Source organism: Amborella trichopoda, chromosome 6, assembly GCF_054954075.1.
Source record: "Amborella trichopoda isolate Santa Cruz 75 chromosome 6, AtrichopodaSantaCruz75HAP2 v2.0, whole genome shotgun sequence".
NCBI lineage: Eukaryota > Viridiplantae > Streptophyta > Magnoliopsida > Amborellales > Amborellaceae > Amborella > Amborella trichopoda.
Genome location: NC_142341.1, coordinates 51,430,803 through 51,446,770, shown reverse-complemented (window position 1 = coordinate 51,446,770; position 15,968 = coordinate 51,430,803). Strand labels below are relative to the sequence as shown.

Below are 15,968 nucleotides of genomic sequence, written 5' to 3'. Positions count from 1 at the left end.
TTAATAGGCTTATCCTGTAATTGGTCTGTCCCTAAGATAGGGGTGTTTGCTGTTCGGATAACAAATGATAATAAACATAGAATATGCATGTCCACTGTTTGGATTGTCGAGAAGATGTGAATCTATATATATTTAATTATAGATTTTATATTAATACCTTACATTTAATGTTATACTGATTAACTTCTCCCATTGATTCCAAACTTCAATATTATTTCTTAATTAAGATGAAATCCTTATTTTTTTTCTTATTCCTTTCCATTATATCCTTATATATAGATATCTTACATTCCAAAGATTCTATTACGGTACGTTTGGTTCATGCGTGAAACATTTCCTGATAAATATTTACATACGTAAATTGTGTTTCATACGTTTGGTTCGTGCAAATACAATTAAAATACCATGGTAAAAGTTTTTACCATCAAATGGTTTAATTCAGTATAAAATAAAACCACACCAATTGAGGTGGGCCAACCCCGCACATTTAGAAATGCGGTGCCTTTAAAAATCTATTTTTGAGATGGATTTTTTTACTTAATTTTTAAGGACATGTACTATCTAACATTTAGATCATGAATATGAAAATTAAATAAAATTGAAAAGCCATAAATAATAGTTTTATTAAGAAAACACTTGGACTGCTAATTTCCACGGTTTTTAGATGGACCACCTACTTGCATCTATCTTTAAGATAGATGCTTTACACTTCTAGACCGCATATGTAGAAATGCGGTCCTGCCCGTATGAAACAATTTTCCATATATTTTTACAACATTTTATTTATATATGAATTATATACGTAATATATAAATTATATTACAATAATAATTAACATATAATATATAAGTAATATTCTATTTTATATTATACTATAGTATTTATATATTCTATTTTATATTATACTATAGTATATAACATTAGAGAAAATATATAATATTATAGTATAATGTATAAATATATTATACATATTATATAAATATATAATAAAATATGATGTATGTAGTATACTATAATAATATACTATAATAAATACATAATAATATAAATTATATATATAATATAATTTGTATCGTATTATATTTTATTATATGTATTATATATTTATATTTATTTTATTAATGTAATTGTATTATATAATATAGTACTATATGTTATAATATATATATATATATATATATATATTATAATATATAATACTATATTATATTAAACATAATTAATATATATTATATATCTATATATATTATATGTAATATTATATTATATATAAATATAAATATATCTATATAATATATACATTACATATATAATATATATAATATACATATTATATACATTATATGTAATTTATATATTATTTGTATCATATATGGTATAAAAATATTATATATTATATTATATATTATATTATATTATGAAAAATATTGAGATTAGCCCACTAGTTCATATGAAGATATGAGATCAACGGACCAGATTGAATATAGGCCGATCTGACGGTCACGACCTCATTTTTTATTTTAATTTTGTTTATTTTCTACAAATCCAAATAACTTAAAATTTTATGCGTCCATTCTTCTCATCAACACGCACTTAATAAAAATATCACAAAAAATAAAATTGACCAAAATAACCTCGAAGCTTTTCAGAGGTATTTTGGTCAATTTATTTAATACAAATTATTTTTTTGATATATTTATTAGATTATCCTATTTTTGAAGAATACACATTTAAAATTTTAATTTATTTGGATTCATAGAAAAAAAATTAAAATTAAAATAGAAAATGAGGTTGTGGCCGTCAGATCGGCCCAGATTCAGTTTGGACCGTTGGACTCATATGTTCATATGAGCTAGTGAGCCGATCTCAATATTTTCCTTATATTTTATAACGAATCTACTTTCTTTTTAGGGGTTGGACAAATATACATTAATAAAAATAAATATAAAATACGTTATATTACATATTATATTATGGTATATATATTACATATTAATATATTTATGTTATTAATATGCTCTAATTTTTTGCCTCATTAATTGTAGTTGATCCACGTGGTCTCGAATAAATAATCTAAGAGTATGATTTGTATAAGGTGTCAACTTTAAATAATTAAAGTACTATGTACTTTTAAATCTTACTAAAATATGTAATTTCACTCCTAATTATGAAATTAAAGCTAATTAATAGTGTAGATCTCGAGGTCGAGATTAACACTTAATTTTGTTGAAAATAGACAATATAGATAATGCATTTGAAGATATATAATTTTTAGGACTTGAAATTTTTTTATTTTCATATCTATACATCTTGAGGTTGAAATGATCAATTGGGAGGTTTTTCATCATCAGAGCGACCATTTTAGGTGCATTTTTGAGGTGCACCTTACACTTACATTATAGGGTTCACACTAATATAAACTTTTCCAATATTCTAAGAGTTTATGTAAGGGTAAGGCCATAAATAATTAAATTAAGGCACACTTTAAAAATTCACTAGAAGAGCTTATTTCAATGTTGAAAAACCCTCAATTCGATAATTTCTACTTCAAGATGTATGAACATAAGGAAAAATAGATTTCAGGTATTTGAAATAATATATTTTATAATGTATTATCTCGACCGTCAATTTTCAATATGTTAAGCTGTTCATAAATATGTTCAATTCACATTATTTTTGAATATTTAAATTTTATAACTAAAAATGAAAATAAAATTTCAAGCCACATAAAGATTTTTAATACTAAAATAACTTATTTTGATATTATTTAAGGCACACCTTGGAGCCTCAGCTTTTTATAAACCACACCCTACCTAAAATGGTCTCTAACCAAAGGTCCAATTCCAGATATACAATATTACTATCAGAGCTGCCATCGAAATTTGAGTTTATGGTCCCTTACATCACCATCGATCCATTGATTGGACGGTTATGAAAATGAAGAGTACACATTTTGTCATCACCACCGCAGATTTTATATCCACTTGCGATGGTCATGAGGATCATGGTGTGCGAAAATTCCCATATTTTCCAGACCAAACTACCCTCTCTTTACTTCAAAATTTCATTCATATCTCTCTAATTTCGAAGTTTTTACCATCCTCTCTTGTACCATGGTTCAAAACAGCACTCATCTTTCTCTGTTTTCTCTCTCTTCCCTCTCCATTTCGATTGCTGAACCCTAGTTAGCGTTAGGGTTTTTAGTGTGAAGTTCCTCACGACTACAAGTCTTTGTTTTTTCGCCTTGCCAATAGTTTTCCTCTGGTTTTTCCCCTGAGAATCGAGAGCTTCTCTGCCTATCATGGAATCGAGAGCTTCTCTGCCTATCATGGAATCAGGTATGTTTTGATTCTCTCTATTTTGCGCTAAATTTGGTTTCTGGGGTTTTTCCGGTAGTTTTTGGTTTTGTAGAAGTTAGTTCCACATTGTGTGGAAGTTTCTTATATATGAGCTCTGGTAGCGGTAGCAATCATTCCATTTTTTTTATTGAAGGGGTGCTGGATGTGGTACCATGGAACTGGAGATACCATTTTCTTATTTTTGTTGGGTTTTCTAAGTTTTTATATTTTGGGGTTTTTTGCCCTAAATTTGAGTTCCTTCCCAATTAATTCCACACTTCCATGAATTTTGTCGGATATGAGCAGTGTGTAGATATCAATAATTCCATTTTTTATTGAATAGCTATTAGATGTAATTCTATGGAAGTGGATATAATGTTCTTTTAGTTTGTTTGGTATGCAAAGTTTTCATTTTCTAAATTCGATTGATTTTGTGCTGTACCATTATTTTCAAGCGGAATAAGGAGTTGTCAGAGTTCAATATGGCTTGCATCCTCATAAATTGGCTTATATGTAGATCATCACACCTTGGCTTAAACCACGTGATTAGGATAAAAAATTCCTTTTCTGGCGTATAAATGAAAGGGAAATGAGAAGAAAACATGTGAAATGTTGGTGCATTATTGAATACGTGGTGGATACGAAAATTAAATGTGAGTGTGTGAAACTATGGCATAGAATGACAAGAAATAATTCTTGAATTTGATGTGTAAATTTTATTGTTATTTTTTGTAGGCACGGTTGGTGCTCAGGGTTCTGATTCTAATACTGTTACTGAAGTTGGTTGGTATATACTTGGGGAGAATCAGGAACATGTTGGGCCTTATGCCTTATCAGAGTTGCAAGGTTAAGTATCACTTTAATGCAATTTTTTTTTTTTTCTAATTGGGTTTGATATTTTTCTTATTTGTTTGATGGACATTTATTGAATAATCGCAATAGAGAATATTTTTTATATTTCACTTTGTCAACACCTGATGTGGAACTCTGGGACACTTGGTAGCTGCTTCTCTGTATTATTTGTGATTCATTCTTCCTTTCTTTCCTATCATTTCTTAATTGACTTGGTAGACAATTTCTTTCTTGCATTCTCTGCTGAAGGTTTATTTAACGTGTGGTTTTTGGCATTGTTTGGAGAGCAGAATTCTGAGCCTTACTCTTTAGTCGGTTATTATTTATTCCTTTTTTCTGTGATAATTAATTTTTTTTTACGGGTTATTTATTAATCTGTTGCTTATTTTAATTTTTTCAGAACATTACTTAAACGGGTATATCACAGAAAATACATTGTTATGGTCTGAAGGGAGAAGTGATTGGCTTCCATTATCTTCAATTCATGAGCTAGTAAGTGCTATGTCTGCAAGGATAGAGGAGTTAGGTGGGCAAAGTCAACATTATGATAATTCAGTTTCAGGTATATGGGTACATGACAAATATCAATTACAAATTCTAAGCTCTATCTCTCACAGTTATCAAAAGATAATCTCTCTCCCTCTCTCTCTCTCTTTCTCCCCTTTTCTTCAAAAACATTATTTCATTGACTGTATGAGTTACCATGCAGAGTCAACTTTTGGTGCTAAAGATGATTTCCTTCAATGGAAGAAGGAGGTTGCAGAAGCAGAGGCTGAAGCTGAGAATTTGAAAGAGGATCCATTTGTTGCAGGGGGTGCTGATGATAGGCCTTCCTCTCCACCAGATGGCGAGGATGAATTTACTGATGATGATGGAACTACTTATAAGTGGGATCGTTCTCTCCGAGCATGGGTTCCACAAGTGAGTATTTGTATTCACATCCATATATGTTGGGCTACCCCCTTCCCTCCGGGTCTCTCTCTCTCTCTGACTCTCTTGCTTGGCTCTCTCCTCCCTGTCTCGCATTTTTTTAATATGAAAATTTGCTTTTCAGCCTTTTGCTTTTTTGCTTATTCTTCTTGATTGCACTTGCATTACACAGCTAAAAGTGAGTTTATGCTCAGTATTGAGTAAAGTCTCTGAATTATTGACATGACTATATATAATGGTGAATCCAACATGGAAAAAGTTTATATAGAGCTGAGGCTCTAAACAAGCAAATTAGAGCCCACTTAAACAGTTTCACTAGAAGAGGTTGTTTTGATGCTCAAATATCCTTCAATTGATCATCTCAACATCAAGATGCATGGACATGAGAAAAAAATGGATGTCAAAATTTGGAAATAGTGCTTCTTGTAACTTGTTTTTGGACTGTTAATTTTCAAGATTTTCAAGTTTTTCAAGTTTTCATAGATCTGCTCGATCTACACTATTTTTGAAGCTTTAAATTTTATAATTGAAGATGAAAATATATTCTAAGGCTATTATGACAAAGATTTCCAGTATTGAAACAACATTTCTCGACCCTATTTGAAGGTGCGCTTTACTTTGATTGTTTAGAGCCTCAGCTCTATACAAACTGCACCCATTAAACAATGCCCTTCCCTTTTGAATCTTTCTTGACTTTGGTTTTGTATTCTATGTTAGTAACCACATCGTTAATACTTGAGTTAGATTTCCCAGCTCCAGGCTGCGAAGTTGCAGCACTACAGTTTAGAAGTTATAATTGGCATAAATCTCATTTAAATATGAACTAGATATTCAAAAGTGCTATAGATCATGCAATTGAAGCAATTTCTCCTGGCTAATAGGTATTGATTCCATGGAAGTGGAACACATAAAAAGTTTTTCGTTTTATTTGTAGCATTTTTCTCTCTATGTCATGATTTTATTTCTTCCTTAGTTTTTGTTACGTTTCTTCCTTTTGGCCTTTTCCCTTGTCTGCCTAATTTTCCTCTTCACATGGACTGATTTTGATGTGGCTAGCCGTGATTAGGCATAGGATATGATTCATAATATTATTAAAATGTTTCCATATCTACTGGATGTTTCTTGTATTGTGCCAAAGCGTGACAGTGTAGGAGCAATCTGATGATAAGCTCTAAAACCTAAGTGTTGTATTTTTCTATTTATGTTTTAACAAAATGGAATTGGGCATAAACGTTTATGCATCTTTGTAGATAGGAAGCTGTATTGGTTGTTTCACTTGGGACGACTTTTTTTAAGCAAGTTTGCCTTTCCTTTTGAGATTTAATATGTGAGTCGTTTATTATTTGATTCGTGTTCTTCTTCTCTGTTTGGCACTTTTAAGCTACTCTTGTTTCTTCTGGGTTGTTCATTACTGAGTTTCTTCTCTGTTAAGAGGCCATTCTTCACTTGTACACATTCACATAATAAGTTTTTGAAAATGACTTCTCTTATTAATACATTTACCACTTGGAGTCATGTGCTTTTTTATAATTTTCATTTTAGCGAGTAGACTTTCTTATCTTGTTAGCATCTGAGATGTTTTGTTTGTTACCTCCAACAATCCCAACCCTCTTATTAGCATATTGTGAAGAATTATTGGAATCTTACTCATCTTCTATGTCTTATGATAGGATGATTCACATTCTAATAGGGAACACTATGGCTTGGATGAGATGACTTATGTTCAGGAGCAGGAGGTCTTTCCAATTTTAAAGGATCCAGATGTTTCTGAAGGGAAGGAAGGTAATGCTGACTTACCCAAAAAAAAGGAAGGTAATACTGATGGTGAGAATGTAGAGACAGACTCTGAAAAGAAAAGGAAAGAGCCAGATACAATCAGTGATAAAAAGGTAAATCTTTTTTTGGCGAATACAAGGTATTTTTTTGTTTAATTTCCCTTTTTTGGTTCTGTGTAAATTTCAAGCAAGTTTATTGCATGCCTGATTCTCATTCTACTTGGGTTCTGTTTTTCCTTTTGCAAGAAAACCTTTTTTTTTTAAATGTCAATGACAAAAAAAAAAAGAAAAGAAAAAAAACTCGTTATTTCCATACCTGGCTATTGTAGTACATATTGAAAATGTACTGCTAATTGAGTTTCCATTCATGGGTGGTGCTGATATACTCAAATAGCTTTTCTGTAATAGGAAGCTAATAAATCTCCTGACAGTTGGTTTGCCTTGAAAGTCAATAACCATGTCTATGTGACTCGATTGCCAGATGATGTAACTGCTGAGGAGTTTTGTTTTTGTCTAATGAAAGCTTTCTAAGAAAAATTTAGTCAAAGTAGATAACTAATATACAAATATGAACAGATGTTTTCTTATGTTTGAAATTTTAGGCTCAAAGTGTACTGCTAATTGAATTGCCATTCACGGGTGGTGCTGATATACTCAAATAACTTTTCTGTAACAGGAAGCTAATAAACCTCCTGACAGTTGGTTTGACTTGAAAGTCAATACCCATGTCTATGTGACTGGATTGCCAGATGATGTAACTGCTGAGGAGGTGAGTCTGGCTATTAGTTTTTCAATATATTTCCTGCTTGTATTTTGTCCCCTGGAACCTTGTGAAAAGTGAGAGATATTCTAAGAGAAAACATGGGCATTCACCGTCCATGGCAAAACACTTGGTGGAGAGGAACTGAGTCCCAATGATGGGCATCTCCCCTGAAATATGGTTCATTTCCACTGTTCATCTAAATGGACAGTGGGTGAATCATATGTTTGTTTTGAATCATATACTTGATGTGCGTCATATGCTTACCTTGTATTCATTGCATCTGCAACTTGGATTTTTGAGGAGCTCTCAGTTTCTGCTTCTTAAGTGCGCATGGGGTGAGATTTTGGGGCTGTTTTAGCTTTCTTGACTGCTCATTGATGCACTATTATTTCGATTCATGGTCTTATGAGTTCTGAAAATTTAGCATATTCCTCACTCCTTTTTCCTTCTTATGTTTCACCAATCAGTCAGTGTGTGGCATACTTGAAATTGCTTCTTTCTAATGTACTAATGGTGTTTTGTGAAATAAATACTGCTAAGGTTAAAAGAAGATGCTCTTTTCTGAGACAAGGTGGTTTTTATTTTTATTTCTTGCCTATGAACTACCGATGGTTGTCTGCAGCGTATATATGGCTAAATTTTTATACTTTCCTTTATTTTTGTGAGTGTTGAATTTAGTACTTTCTTGAGTTGCATCAGTACTGATGTGTGGTCAACGCTGGCAGTTAGTGGAGGTCTTTTCCAAGTGTGGTGTCGTAAAGGAGGTGAGGAATTATATACATTCGAGGCTGTACATACTTGATATGTAATGTTAAGAACTGGATGTTTTCTCACGATGGTGGTATTCTTCTCTTTATATTTAGGATCCTGATACCAGAAAGCCTCGTGTCAAGATCTATGTCGACAAAGAAACTGGTAAACAGAAAGGAGATGCATTGGTGTCTTACTTGAAGGTATTCTCTTTCTATATGATGTTTTTCTAACACATTTACAACTGGTGTCTTAAAATGATGATTATTTTTTTTAATTTTTTTTTTTTTGTTCTTTCTGCAATTACCAGGAGCCATCTGTTGGTTTGGCCATTCAAATATTGGATGGAACTCCTTTGCGTCCTGGTGGGAAAATTTGTATGTCTGTCAGTCAAGCAAAGTTTGAGCAAAAAGGTAAATCGTCAATTGTCATTTACCACACTTGGTTTCTGGTTTGTAGCGTAGTATATATGTTCAATCTTCAAAGGGGACAGTACATCCCACCCCAGAACATAAGCAGCTCTACAAGGAACCTCCAATCCTTTTGGCGGTAACAACAAAAACCTAATGTTAATTTTTTCTCAACAAACTCCCCACCCCCAAACCATAACTGGCCCTACAAGCAACCCAGCCTTTTGGTGGTAACAACAAAAATCCAATGTTTTACGTTTCAGTCAATAATCTTCCCATGTTTCTCTCAATCTATAGAAAAAAACTAGGGCAGGCAATGGGCTTGGGCTACAGAATGTGGCCCTTGGGTGGGCCATGGGCGGTTCGGTCCGCCCCGGCATAACCCCTTTTTTAACTTTTTTTTTTTTAATATTTTATGTGCCCATCCTGGGCCAGGGCCTCTTCAGCCCAATCTAGACCGGGCCAGGCTCAGGCTTGGTCCTATAGGAGTTAGGGTCAGGCTATGGCCAGGCCTGGCCCGTTACCAGCCCTAAGAGAAAGTTCCATGAACCCAGCAATCCTTCCCATTTTATCTTCTTATTATTCAAAGTTAGAGAGGGAATGGATTTATAGGTTTGATAAGGTCCCCTTCCAAACTTTGATATGATCCCATTTCAAGAGAGAGCAGTATATTAATATCATTCGTCTTCCTATCCTCATGATTTTAGAGCGTGAGAAACATATCAAAGCTCAAGGCCATCACTGTTGTTGAACAAGTCCTTTTGTCAGTGGGTTTGATTTGGGATTCAAAACTAGAGAAATCCACTTAGTTTTGCTAGTGTGTTTGAAGTTTGTAGAAACTCACTAAATGCAGTGAGAGAAAGAACTGAAAGGGGGTTTTCAAACCCACACATCTCCCTATCTTGTATGTGTTTAAGTTTTTCCTGGAACCTCTTGTCAATCTGAGGCTATCTGCTGTTGAAAAAGTGACCAACAGCAGACTAGAAATAGGTCTATTCACTGCTGAAAAGCTCGCATCATTGGGCCAAATCTGCTCAATACTTAGTGGACTTTGCAGAAGCAATTTCTGCTGAAAATGCGAGCTTCTTATTGCTGAAATCGCTTGAGGAATGTTTTTCCCCGTAAATCCTCTAAACCCAGGTACTTTGTGTGAATTTTCCTCCTTTTTTTATTGAAATTCTCTGATCTTAGTGCTGTCTGGTGATTTTTTCACTTGCTGGCCTTCTCTTCTCTTGTTTTGATTCTCTGTTGTTATGTGAACTCAAGCATAACCCACTATTCGTTCTCATGTTTAAGTCTACCCCAGGATGAGATGACATCTAGAGAGGTTTGAGATATAGCAATGGAGCAATTTATAGAAGAGAAAGAGAGACGAGAGTGCCGAACCCAGTAAGAAAGAGATACAGGTATACATAGACAGAGAGAGATTATGGCCATTTTCTTTTAAAACAATTATAGTAATATGTAAAATATATTTTGGTCCAAAATTAAATAAAAACGATGTGTTGGGTACCCCCCAAGGGTCGGAGGTTTCTTATAGGGGTCATTATGGTCTCGGGGTGGGGATATTATTTTCCCATCTCTGAACTGTTTTAAGGTATCATGTATTGCTTTCCCATATCAAGTTTACTTGCTTAATGGGGAATACCTGTAATGGTACCTAATTTAAAATGTTGGGAATATTCTTCAAGCAAAAAGGGCTCGGTAGTTTGCCAGTTATCATTCTCTATATGTTTTATGCAGGGGACAAGTTTATAACCAAACAACAAGATAAGAGGAAGAAGAAGAAACTTCAAAGGGTTCAAGAAAAGATTCTTGGCTGGGGTAAGTTTCTTCATCAGTGTCATGTGTTTAAGTATCTCTTTTTTACTTACCCAAAAAAAAACGTATCTCTTTTTTAAGGAAAAATATACAATGCGACCATTTACCTTGATTACAAGGTGGTCACAATTGATCTTGACTATTGGATGTGAAATTGGATGCCTACATTTTTTGCATTGAGCAAGCTCAAAGTTCAAAAGGAAATTTCTTGAATTTTGTGACATATCCAAGCTATCAGATTTCACATCGGATGATTATAAGTAATTATGACCTCCTTGTATCAAAGGTAAACGGTCTCATTGTATACAATCCCTGTAAATGTGTTGTAGATCTCCGACTGGCCTTTGTGGGAAATAGTTAAGGAGGAATGAAGCTCTGCCGTCCTTGAGTGGTTTATTGAGCTAAGAAAATGTGGTGCTGCCTTGTTTACTTTTTGACGAATTCATGTTCTTCCTTTTCTTCTTGTTTTATGTTCTTGAACTTGAATGTTGCCTTATTTTTGTCAGCAGATATGCTTTTGGCATTGAGTGCCATCTAGAACATCATATTAACTCTTTATTGTGTTAATATTTGGTTTTATGAGCTTCAGGTGGCCATGATGATAAGAAGTTGCTGATTCCTCTTACTATTGTATTGAGGCATATGTTTACACCTGCTGAACTGAGGGTAACTGGCCTTACTCCCTTATTTGATGTGCCTAAAAATAGGTTTTTGGTTTTTGAAGTATTTGAATACACTTTGGAAAATTATGAAAAGAAGAAAAAAAGAACATATGGCCCAATCTGAGTTGCATCAGTGAGACTTTGATTCTGTGTTCAGGACTTGGTATTGACCTGAGGCAAGTTGTCTATGGCAACTTCCAAGTTGACGTACATCTTTTTTCCTGTTTCTTTTTGCTGTGGGGTAAAATGGGAAGGAAAGTTTGATGTTTCTTATTTCTTATTTGTCTGATTGATTGCATCTTTGGTTAAAAATTATCTAGATTCTAGGACTCGTCTTCAATCAGTGACATGGTATAATTTTTTCTGAAGCTTCTTTGAGCATTGGTATCATGACTTTGGTCGGTGGCGTATCTTCTATGCAGTCTGATCCAAGCCTTCTACCAGAACTGGAGTTAGATGTTTTTGAGGAATGTAGCAAGCTTGGTCCAGTAGAATCAGTTAAGGTAAGTGGAAATTGGTTACTTGATTCAATGGATCTTATTACTTGACCGATATGTAAACTTTTATGTCTTTTAAATGTATTCTTAATTGACGGTGCTTAATTCCAATTTATTGCGGGGAGGAGTTTGTTCATCAAGAGCCATCAGAATATTTAAATGTGTTGTGGGCGTATCAAGAGTCATCAGAAACTCTATTCATCTGGATTTGTTGTATTTATTGTATTAGTCATTTTCTGAGTTTTGTATTGTCTTGAATTCTAAGTTGTTTTTACCAGAGTTCATTGTCTTGTGTTTGCTCTGTGTTTGAAATTCTTGTTGCTCCCAGTGCATGTTATTAATACTTGAATGTTGGCATTGAACTGCAGATATGTGAGAATCATCCACAAGGTGTTGTGTTGGTGAAATTCAAAGATAGAAAGGATGGATTAAAGTGTATAGAGCTGATGAATGGAAGATGGTAAAATTTCTAATGCTCGTGAATTATTATTGTAAGGATGCTCAAGAAAGAAAAAAAGGAACTAGTATTAGGAAGCTCAATGAGATGTTTATTCATGATGTGGAGAGTAATTTGTGTGATCAGTTGTAGGCTTGTCACTAAAATGTTTATGTCAAGAGCACTTGTTTGTCTATTTGTCTAGTCATAGGAATGACATCCCCCCTTCTTGTTTCTGTCATAGGAATGATATCCCCCCTTATTGTTTCAGTAATTATTGTTCATCAAAAGGAAAAAAAGTAAAAAGGAAAAGTCTTTAGGATTCTAATAGATTGAAATAATTTTTATTGGCATTGTCTGAATAAACCAATGTCAAGGAGGCTGGACCAAACTGTTTAATTTGACCACTTTGGGTAAAAAACTAGCTTTTCCTTTTTGCATTGAACTGTTGAAGATCCAAGAAACCCATTGAAATGTCTTTAGCCAGTTTAACGGGGACCTCTGGTACATTCTCAAAAGAAAAGGGGTTATATTATAGAATCCGTGAACTAGTGGTATGATTCTTGTGAGTGTTTGGCATTTTGAGCATCTAGATCTTTCATGAGTGAGACCTCCTTTCTCCTTGGAAGGATGGTTTTTCCTATGTAGCCACAAGGACAATATCTCTATGGGTAACATCATAGCTTTGGGATCTCACATTGGCATATAACTGTTACAAATTTTGCCCAACTAGTTTTTCACATCTGGATGGGGTCTCCACCCATTGTCTATTGCTATTTTTCTTCACAGTTTTTTTGTTGACATCTTAAAATTTTTTAGGGTGCAGTTGGTCTTGCCATCCATTTGTCTAGAAAACTGTTTCTGGTCTTGTTGAATTGGATTAGATAGGATTATGGGCGCCATGTCCTTTCTTTTAAAAAGTTGAATGGAAATTTTATCCATGGTGAAGACGCAATACTACTGTCCATCCCGGCAACACATCCTGAGAATGGATGCTGGATGATTGTATAGCAGCTATAGCCTATAGGTCATGATGCCTTCCCCTTTATTTTCCTATATTGGATTTTGATGAAAGACGCTGTTTTTCTGTGTCTTCGTATTTTGGAACTAGTTACATATATCGACACTCTTTAAAAATGTTTTCATATTCTTGGAGGTAGTCAATTTGCTTTGTACATTGCATTCTTATCTTTCACTTCATGTTCTTCTCTGGTCTAGGTTTGGTGGCAAGCAGATACATGCCAGTGAAGATGATGGCTCTGTCAACCATGCACAAGTTCGTGATCTTGATGATGATGTTGCTCGATTAGAGCAGTTTGGTGCAGAACTAGAGGCTGACTGATCATAAGGATGCTAGGGTATTTGAGGAATTCAAAATTTTCGCTTTGAAAGCTATATATATGTTTCAAACTCAAAAAAAAAGAAAGCTATATATATGTTGAGTAATTAATCTAACCAATGCATACATAGCAAGGCTGGTTCTTAGGTTATCTTTCACCTCTTGTTATGTGCTTTTAAGGACCTTTGACAGTTTAAGTACCTCTTTGTCTCTCTGGAAATTGTATAGATGGATGGATGTAGAATGGCAGGTTTTCTTGGACTTCAATTTATCACTAACGGAAAATTGTATACCTGGTAAAAGTTGTACTTTGTGTGGGTGATATTCTCTGACCTATGAGGATAGGCAATAAAGGTTCTTTTCTTGTCCTCGAGTAATGTTCTTAGGTGTTTGAGGAAGGGCATGATTAGGCATTCAAAGCAGTTCAATTGTGATTTGAATTTGTCTCCGAACCTCAATTAAAATTGAATGGATTGGAGATTTTGTGAGCCGAATGACCTATAGAACAATATAGGAAACAAGTGAGATGGATCCCCAAGAACGATGATTTTTTTTTTTTTTGAAGACAGGGTAGGCTATTATCCGGTTTTTTAATAGATTAGGGGGGAGGGTTTATATTTTGAAGGTGTTAAATTGGGGGTGTGAGCAATAGGAATGGATACCGTGATGTGGTAACTAAGTGTGGGGATGCTATTACCGCGACCCTGGCTTTTTCATAGGATGAGCATATTTCACCCCATAATTTATACATGCCTCACCCTTTCCATTATAATATGCTCCAATAAATAGCATATCAGTAAAACCCATGTCTAGGAGTATATTTTAGAACAAACCCAGGAGTATATTTTAGGACCGTAAGTTCAAGGGAGGTAACATTCTTAACCCGGTAAACAACCTCAAAAGGAAAAGAAGGAAAGAGAGTAATGTTATATGCACAATATATTAGCCTAAGAAATATTAATTTCTTGAGATTTAATAGTAGCCAACCAATTTTGAGCAATCCAATGTACGGGTTAGAAACTCAAAAATTCTTTTTTATTTTGTTTCGTTTTAGATACTCGTCATCGAAGTGGTCAAGAACTCAATTTCTAAAGGATGAAGCTTCTATTATGGCTAGTCTTTATAAAAACAAAATAAAGCTTTACATCATAACCTCATCTAGAAAGCACTTTTGGCGACGGAAATCTCCACGATGGATTTATAAATTTCCAACAACGACAATAAAAATAATGGAGCAGATCTTGTGGATCTGTGAATACTTATTTTTAAGGTCAAATAGACGGTCTAGATAATTTGTTACAATATACAATATTTTCAAAGCTTAAAATCTTAATTTTTTTTCACAACCGTAATGTTCAAGCTGAGATGATCAATGTAAACGTTCTCCATTGCTTGAATTGTAATTTTCAATGAGTGAGGTTTTACTGATTCTAATAGAGCTGTAGCTCTATCAAACCATTTTCCAGTTCTAAAATTGATCCCATTCTAAGTCTTTTGCCCTAAAAGGGGGCTTGACTGGACCGTTAGATGTGGCCAAAACGGCTTCATAAATAAGATTCCTCTTCTAATGCTACGATCCCCAATTACCAATTCTGGTCATGGGATTCAATCATGTTCCGAGATGACAAATTTTCTTGTCATCAGTTCAGTGGCAAACATATCAGTTTGGTTGAGGGAGGTCCAGGGCTTTAAATTTTGAAATCTGTCTCGGATCTCAAAAAATCTAATATGTTCGTGTGGGTGAGAGATCGAGGATTTTAGATTGCCTAGGTTTTATGAAAACAAAATAAAGCGTCATCTCGAATTTTCGTCTAGAAAGCACTTTGGCCATTGGAAATCTCCATGATGGTTTTAAGCTCAATTTCTAACACTGCCTGTGAAATTTGAAGCTAAAAAATACTATATGTCTTGCCGATCCATGAATACTTATTTTAGGGCAAAATGGACGGTCTAGATAAGTTGTTACAATATACACTATGTTTAGAGCTTGAAATCCTAATAATTTTTTTTACAACCATAATAGTTAAAACCAATATGATCAATTTGAAAGTTTTTCGATGCCAAAAATACAATTTTCTTTTTTTTTTTGTTTTGAAATTTTTTATACGTGAACCTCTTATTGAGGCACCATACCCTTTAACTAATTCACTACTTGAATAAACTTCAATTTTTGGTGAGTTTTAAGGTTATGCTTAATTATTTTGATAGGGCTGCAGACCTGTCAAACCATTTTTCAACTAATACACTACTTGAATAAACTTCAATTTTTGGTGAGTTTTGAGGTTATGCTTAATTATTTTGATAGGGCTGCAGCCCTGTCAAACCATTTTTTAACTAATACACTACTTGAATAAATTTCAATTTTTGGTGAGTTTTGAGGTCATGCTTAATTATT

The 15,968-nt window shown here is 33.8% G+C and overlaps 1 protein-coding gene across 10 annotated transcripts; it reads left to right on the top strand.

Moving 5' to 3' along the window:
- The first annotated feature begins 2,998 nt into the window (after positions 1 to 2,998).
- ELF9 (RNA binding (RRM/RBD/RNP motifs) family protein) lies at positions 2,999 to 13,875 on the top strand. 10 transcript variants are annotated; one of them, XR_016057337.1, is made up of 16 exons: positions 2,999 to 3,338; positions 4,074 to 4,184; positions 4,591 to 4,752; positions 4,900 to 5,111; positions 6,791 to 7,009; positions 7,572 to 7,664; positions 8,384 to 8,422; positions 8,522 to 8,611; positions 8,719 to 8,821; positions 10,115 to 10,224; positions 10,562 to 10,642; positions 10,969 to 11,053; positions 11,229 to 11,305; positions 11,671 to 11,804; positions 12,167 to 12,258; positions 13,453 to 13,875. XR_016057337.1 is itself a non-coding variant. In XM_006858732.4 (14 exons), exons 1-14 carry the CDS (start codon positions 3,302 to 3,304, stop codon positions 13,574 to 13,576), a joined length of 1,521 nt encoding a protein of 506 aa, XP_006858794.1. In that variant the 5' UTR covers positions 2,999 to 3,301; the 3' UTR covers positions 13,577 to 13,875. The 10 variants fall into 10 exon arrangements, 1 of the variants encoding a protein (XP_006858794.1); XR_016057340.1 differs by having other exon boundaries at positions 10,125 to 10,224; positions 13,453 to 13,660; XR_016057333.1 differs by lacking the exon at positions 10,115 to 10,224.
- Positions 13,876 to 15,968: the final 2,093 nt, after the last annotated feature.